We start from the raw sequence: 7,589 nt of genomic DNA, 5'->3' as shown, positions 1-7,589 counted from the left end.
ATATATATATAATAGAATATATATATATATTATATATATATATTCCATTATATATATATTCCATTATAAAGACAGAACTTTTGTACAACACATATATTATGTAAATAATATATTATATATTATATATTATAATATATATTATAATATATTATTTACATAATATAATATATTAATAATAATATAATATATTATATTATTACTTTGCCAGTAAGTCAAACTGTCAATATTACATGGCCGGTTACGAATCTTCATAACAATGAGAAGCTGTCTCATCATTCTAACTCCAAGGATTCGCTTATCAGTGATTTTGATGAAGAAAATACGTGGAACATGAAAAATCAGCCGCTCTTCTTACACTTGAGTTGCTCGATTCGTTTCCGTTCCGAACTTTCCAGTATACCTGTTAAATTGATGCCTACTTGCTTTACCGAAATCGTTCAAAGGATTAATAACGATAAAGAAAGAAATCTAGCTGAATTAAATCTAGACGACCTAAAGATTACTTTAGATATCATTTGTTTAAGTCTTCCAAAAGAAGTGTTGGAAGTGTCATTAGAACGTTACCCTGCATTAAGAACCACATCTTACTGCAGCGCTTCGACGTTTGGTAGCATGCCAAGTGATAGCAGTCCAGGTACAAATGCGAAAACTGAATCAATACAGGAAAGAATGCCGCAGCTATCTCAGCATCATGCAGTAACCAACTTGAAAGATGAGATCGAATGGTTGTTGCGAGACGAGACTGTGACCGCACTTTTAGACCATTCTTCGCCGAATGCAGATACATTGAAGTTTATAGCACAGCACGTGTCGGAATCTACTGGAAGATTCAGTTGCTCAATGGATAAAGTACCTTTGCATTTTGTTTTCCCTTCAGAAAGCAGCGTACCTAAATTTTTAAAGGAATTGAAAAATCTTGAGATTGACAAGTACTGTATCTGTCAAGAGGCCGACTTATTTTACTTCGTTAAGAAACCAGAAATAATAGTACATGATATAGAAGCCGACATATTACTTGTAGATGTAGAAGAACAGTCATTAAAAGATGGTAAATAATCTTGTAACTAATAATTTTTAACTAGATATAACTTATTATTGAACAACTATGATACAAAGTATTTACATTTCTTTTAAGAAGATATATTAACAATACCTATTATCTTTTTAATAGTTATATTAAATATTTTGAAAAATGTTTTTAATAATTTACATTTATCATAAGTTATTATAGATTTTTATTTATTAAATTTATTTACAGACGAAAGTATTGGAAATGCGGAGAAAGAAGAAATATCTACTATTCAATCAATTCAAATAAACGGACAAGACTCTGGAGATGTACCAGGTTATTACTCTGAAATATCAAGCATAGCTGAAGAGAAACATGGGACAGATGATGGATATGAAGGTGACAGCAGTAATTCTGAGGATGATTATCAGTGGTTGATACAACTTGATAAATGTAGAGAGTGTTTACCCAATTTCTGGCTAATTATGAATGTCGAAAGCAGTCATGTTAATGTTTATTTTCACTGCAGGTTGGTAAATCAAAATAAAAAATTCGTTGTTTACAGCAAGAATTACATATATAATATAAAGGATGACAAGGATGACATTTGTATCATTACGATTTTATTATATATTATTTTATTATATATTATTATACAGATTTTTGGAACTTTCTTCACCAGAAGTGGATTGTTATTCGCAAATACAAAAAACGCTACTCGCTCAAATCAAAGCCATATGCCGGCGAGTAAATCAATATTTACTTTTACAAAATCTTCATGATACTCGCATATGCGACCTACTATTAGAACCCGAATCCACCGAGGATCATAATGCGTGGAAAGAAACCGGTGGTGAGTCTGGAAATCTTTTGCAGAATCACAATTCTTCAACTTTGAATGTTACGCCAGGCATGTTTAGATGCCCTGTCATTTGGGAAGAACCCTTCAATCTTCATCCTCGCTTAAAGACCGGACCTGGAAGATCCGGATTATCGAGAGGGATCAAAGCGTTGCATGGCGTGCTTAATAGGCTCTCCGTTAACAATCGAAATAATATGTTCGTATATCAGGAAAATAACGAGAATGTATTTTATCTGCGACTTCACGAGCAGATGAACGATGTTAAACCTTTACAGAATAAATTGTCGGAAAGTGATGAGAAATTAGTTGTCTCGCGTAGCAACAGCGTCGCATCCTTATCGCAAACTAAAGGTATCGGCATGGTGAACGATCATGTCGTAACGAATGACACGAGGCCTAGAGTTCGTTCATTTGGCGAAAAAGAGTCCGATATCTTGAACAAAACTGGAGATTCAATTATTCTGATGGTACATGGGATATCAGAAGCCGGTCCAGAAGTCAAACGGGATTTAGTGCAAGTATTGCAAAATCGTCTTGATGATGCAGTACTAGAAGTGCTGTCCGTGATGTTGGCACGTAATCCAATGTGTAAGCTGACACCGGCAGACGTGCATTTCATACAAAAACCATACAAGTCTCCCGAATGTATAGTACAATTGTCAGTACAGCCACACTGCTTACGATATATGGATGCTTTGGGATATTATTTGAGGCAGAATATACTGCAATTCTTGTATACGCCAAAATATACGGATCTTGGTGCGCATTATCATTTTCAGGATTACACTCCGTTAGACGGTACCAGAAAGAAAGTATCCGAATCCGATATCTTCTTATACAATCAAAGCCATTCGAGTGGTAGTAAAGGTATAGCTTGCATTGCATTAGCCATTACCGATGACAAAGGAGAATCCGCAACGTACTCAAATGATTTAAATAACGAATCGAGTTTTCCTAAGTTGTTGAGAGTTGAGAATTTCGAGAGTATTGTATCGACGAACATTTACGATTATAAAAGTGATTCTAAACCGAATGCACAAACATTAATCGAATTTCGAATCTGGAAGCAAGGCAGAGTTAACTTGGAATCATTAATTTTAAAATTATCGTCCGCTGTGAAGCATGGTATTTGGGATTTAGTCACAGAATATAATCTTCTAGCGACTCCGTTGACGGAACCAATTATTGATTCTTCAACAACGGTCGGTGAAACGGAAAATAAAGAAATTCAGACACTCGTAAAAACGTCAACACAAAAAGTTTCCGAGAATTTAACGATCAATCAGTACGAACTCGGTGAAAAAGGAAAATTGGATGGGACTTATCACACTACGCTAGCACGCTGGTTTCAATTTGCATTAGAAATGGGAGTTCCTGCCGTCAAGAAACACGAGGTGATCATTCACCACAGGCATGCGATTCCCGTAATTGTGAGAGAGCTGCAGAATCTCATACGTAGTCAGGATCCAGACACATCTAGCAAAGTTTTTATTTTGCAAGATCGACAACCATTCCTAAATCAATTTATTGTTTCGCATAAAACTGGATCTGCACCCAAATGGTCTGACAGCATTCGAAACAGTTCCGATCAGTCGTTAGCGGAAAATATGAATCAAGAAAGCGCAAATTCACCCGTGTACGTGCCGCATGAGTTTAACAAAGAAGAACAAATTACTTATATCAAATGTATTTTAGTCGCGAGGAATTTTCATCAGTGGAAGGCATCTTTGGGTAAAGAAATAGATCTGGAACTGCTTGCTCCTAAAGGTCGGTTAATTTAACTTTAACTCAAGTCTTATACACCTCATTATTCATTCTTTTACATTTTATATTACAGATCAAAAACAATTGCAAAAATTTAATCCTCTTATATCGGAATCAAATTTTGTGCCTAGGCAGAGGATACTGTTAGCTGAAATATTAAGTGACAATGTTAGTGTTTATTATGTAACACAATTATAGAACATTTGTAAGTAAGATTAAATGTTCACTTTATATTATATTTTCAGATAATCCTTTATATGTACAACTGGTCCAAGGAAAAATCAGAAAAATTGATCAAACAAACGACAAGTTTAGGAACATGGCTCTCTTCTAGATCGAGTCTATTTACCAGCATAATCATGCAAAAATTGGGTATATTTCATCACAAGTTCACCCGAGAATCTCAGCAGAGAGTCGAGCACAGTTCTCAATATTATCAGATCAACGATATGGAAAGTTTAGCAAAATTTCCAAGTCAATCAAATATCGATAAAGACTGGGCGCGATCAAGTAATCGAGCGCAGTCGATGAAGAATAACGCGTTTTCATGGGTTCAAGTAGTCGGACAGGCGATGCGCGACGCAAAACCAAGCGTTCCACATCCTCATAATATGACTGATACAATTGTAAAGGCTGCTTACGACTTACAAGATCTTCGACATCGAGAAAAGAGAATCAAAGGTAATCAAATTTGCATGTATCCAAATGATTACGATAACATATAATCTGATATGTATATTTGTAGAGGATTTGGAGAAACTATATGCAATGTGGCAGAGCCGTACGTCTAATATACCGATATCATTGAACGCTTTGAATACGTTCAAGCAATACTCTCGTTTAATACATTTCTGCCATACGCCGCTTCTCTTTTTGCCTGCCTGGCGTTTACAGTCCGCCGCCACAAGGGATCATTCATTGACACCACCGCAGTCATCTCACTTTGGCTTGAATGGTATTGAACAATCGTCGCAAGCGACGCAATCGAAACAGGAAGCAACAAATGCAATTATGATAAAGTGGCATCAAGAGCTCTGCAAATCAATGCTATCCGAATATAGACAATACCTGCAGATTCTGGGCTTTAATCCAATCCAAGTGGAATCACTACATAAAACGTTTGTCCGAATTCGATTACTCGATTTTGATTTAACAAACACGCGCATATTTTTCTACAAGTGCATTATGTTTCTTTTACAGAAACGAGGCGTACGCTCAGCAGCAGTCTTATTATCTCAAGAAATCGATGCTGGGCGGCATTTTGCTGTTCGAAGTTCACTTGTCACAACCATTTTTTATCGTGAAGTTGCGTATCATTGAGTGTAATCGCTTACAGACGAAGACGAGTAGCGGTATGATGAATCAAGTAAGATAAATTTGAATTGTTTCCCATGAATATGCATAAGATAATTAATTTACAAATATATTACAAATTTATTACAGTTTGTATTAAGTTTTGTGGATGTTTGCGACAAGATTCAAATCAACATGCATTTGCATTCGTTTACATATGATTTTCATTTACGTTGTATTCATTCCTACATCGCTGGAACTGGATTGTGGTCCTTACAGCAAGGTTACCATCTCACTCACTTTATGGATGACTTTATCAAATATTATAGCAAAGCACCAAATTACGCCAGAAATCTGATATACAGTGGTAAGCTTCGAAAACGCATATCAGTGGTTCAAGTCACTTTCGTTTGTAACTTTATTTTGTAACACTGTACATTTAACATTGTTGTTTCAGACGTGATAACAATACGCGATATAGCGATACCTGCACGTACATTATACTCTTATTTGCTCTCACATGAGAAGGTATACGGCATGCGTGTGTTCGTGATGTCCGGCGAACTCCAGGAATCTCATGACAACGAATATGTCCTAATTAAACTGCAAAGTACTCCCTCGGTTAGTTATTGCGACGCCCACGATATAAAGTGTACAGACGACTTCGACGTAGCACTGATTGTGTCGCGCATGGAACAGTCACCGCAAATCGAGAAGACTGAGATTACTTTGAAATATTATCTGATATTGACAAGTAAGAGGGAATTATATCCAAAAAGGGAGGTGGAGAATAATAAGCTGGGCAAATTTAGGACCGTCTACAGCGTTGGGAAGCCTGCGACCAGCTCATGTACGGAGAACTCGATGGAATCTAATTCCGCTTCGCGTATATTACCGTTTACGAGATGCAACATCAGGACAGAGATGTCGAACATCGATCAGCAGGAGAAGAGTTCCTCGAGCGATGTGACTACTAAAGATATTGATATCAAAATGTCAAACTATAATGTTCACAATAATTCGGCGCCAACACCTCCACCGGTCCCAAATTCTCCCCTAGCGCAAAACTCCAACATCCCGAGTGTAGTCTCGGACACACCGCCGCCACGGTCGTCATCCTCATCATCATCATCATCATCATCCTCTTCCTCCTCCTCCTCCTCCTCATCATCATCATCATCAACTTCATCATCATCCTCCTCCTCATCGTCATTGTCGTTGTCGTCATCATTGTCGTCGTCGTCATCACCATCACCGCACTTGATGCAGATTCGTCAGGAATCAGTAAATTACCTAGGGTACTATTCGTCGCACGAGCAGCTCATGCAACAGATGATCATGGCTCAAGCGAAGGCTGCCCGTCAGCACATAACGAACATGGTAGAGCGCGGTGCGTTGCAGTGCCGAACACACTTGCTTTGGGATAAATTATTAGAGAACAAGACATCGATGGCATACACAGAGTTCAAGGAGCTCTGTTCGTTAGCCCACACCGAGCCCCTTTCGAATCTGGATTCTAGACTCGGTCTGTTCATTAATCAACCAGTATCATGGTATCAGGCATTGTCCAAAGTGTTACAGAATAAATATCAAGAGCATCATAAACAATTTATTACTTCTGATGGAAATATCACCCATCATCTCATATTGCATCCGACTCTCGTTCAAGCGTTCATGATGCTGACCATCGACATGCACACATCGAGAGGGGTATGTAGTAGTACTGCAAATGCGAGATTTGAAATATAAGACAAAAAATAATCACACGAAATTAAATATTAACATTCGTTTTAGGATTTATGCGCAGTTTATCGAAAATCCACAGAGATTAACATGCCAATAAACATGGAAGATATCTACGTTTTAGTCGAAGGTTTCGTCAACGCTTGTTGCTTCCACTTATGGATGGGCCTTTGCAGTCAGTGATAACATTCCGAATGTACAATACAATAGCGTATTGCTTGTGAAAATAACATACAAATTTACAAAAAATTGTTATATGCAGTGTTATATAGCAAAATATCTTTCTGAACGCGTAGATCAGCACTCTAATTGCTAATGGATTATTATTACACTAATACAATTTTGTAAATATGAAATATATATTTTCATGTTACATACATTAATTCTCATGTAATTAATCGAATAATAATTTATTTGATAATACATAAAGTTTAAGTTAGTTTCAAAAGGAGACTAAAAAGTGTAATATTACGCAGCATTATCGATATTTGTCTACTCAGGAAACTCGGAGTTAATAATTAAGGACTCTGTGCAATAAAAGAATGCAATTGCTTTGTTTTTTTTTTTATAAGAAATACAACATTCACTTTATTCTGCGATTTCTAATCAATAATTCCCTAACAATTTCGTAAGGAGTTCCGTAACTAACTATAACGGTGCCTGTGTGCGGTGTGTTTCGCTAATATTATTCCGTTCGATGTGTGTTATGAAGTAACGTCTGTTCAACTGTAAATTTTATTTCGTTAGATCTCAAGAAAAAGAAATTACACTTGTTTAACATCACATTTCGAGAATGATTAATATTAAAACGATATTTAATGATTACTATAATTAAGAATTAGTTACAATTATTAATACTAATAGTGCGTACAACCATACAGTTTTTAGGGAAGGACAGCTTTCATATTGAAATCTTTT

At 36.4% G+C, this 7,589-nt stretch overlaps 1 protein-coding gene across 1 annotated transcript in view; it reads left to right on the top strand.

The window, feature by feature from the left end:
- The window catches only part of LOC105618918 (protein SZT2-like), a 21,282-nt gene extending 14,188 nt beyond the window's left edge, over positions 1-7,094 (top strand). Inside the window, exons 11-21 of the mRNA XM_012200448.1 lie at positions 209-1,048; positions 1,259-1,538; positions 1,669-3,638; positions 3,709-3,803; positions 3,881-4,316; positions 4,381-4,753; positions 4,836-5,001; positions 5,079-5,295; positions 5,386-6,007; positions 6,149-6,638; positions 6,723-7,094. Of these exons, the coding sequence (XP_012055838.1) occupies positions 209-1,048; positions 1,259-1,538; positions 1,669-3,638; positions 3,709-3,803; positions 3,881-4,316; positions 4,381-4,753; positions 4,836-5,001; positions 5,079-5,295; positions 5,386-6,007; positions 6,149-6,638; positions 6,723-6,854 (5,621 nt within the window). The 3' untranslated portion in view covers positions 6,855-7,094. The remainder of the gene's footprint in view (positions 1-208; positions 1,049-1,258; positions 1,539-1,668; positions 3,639-3,708; positions 3,804-3,880; positions 4,317-4,380; positions 4,754-4,835; positions 5,002-5,078; positions 5,296-5,385; positions 6,008-6,148; positions 6,639-6,722) is intronic.
- The last annotated feature ends 495 nt before the right edge of the window (positions 7,095-7,589 follow it).

Source organism: Atta cephalotes (genome assembly GCF_000143395.1).
Source record: "Atta cephalotes unplaced genomic scaffold scaffold00018, whole genome shotgun sequence".
Taxonomy (NCBI): Eukaryota; Metazoa; Arthropoda; class Insecta; order Hymenoptera; family Formicidae; genus Atta; species Atta cephalotes.
Note: the sequence above shows the minus strand (reverse complement) of the source record. Positions and strands in the feature narration are given on the sequence as shown.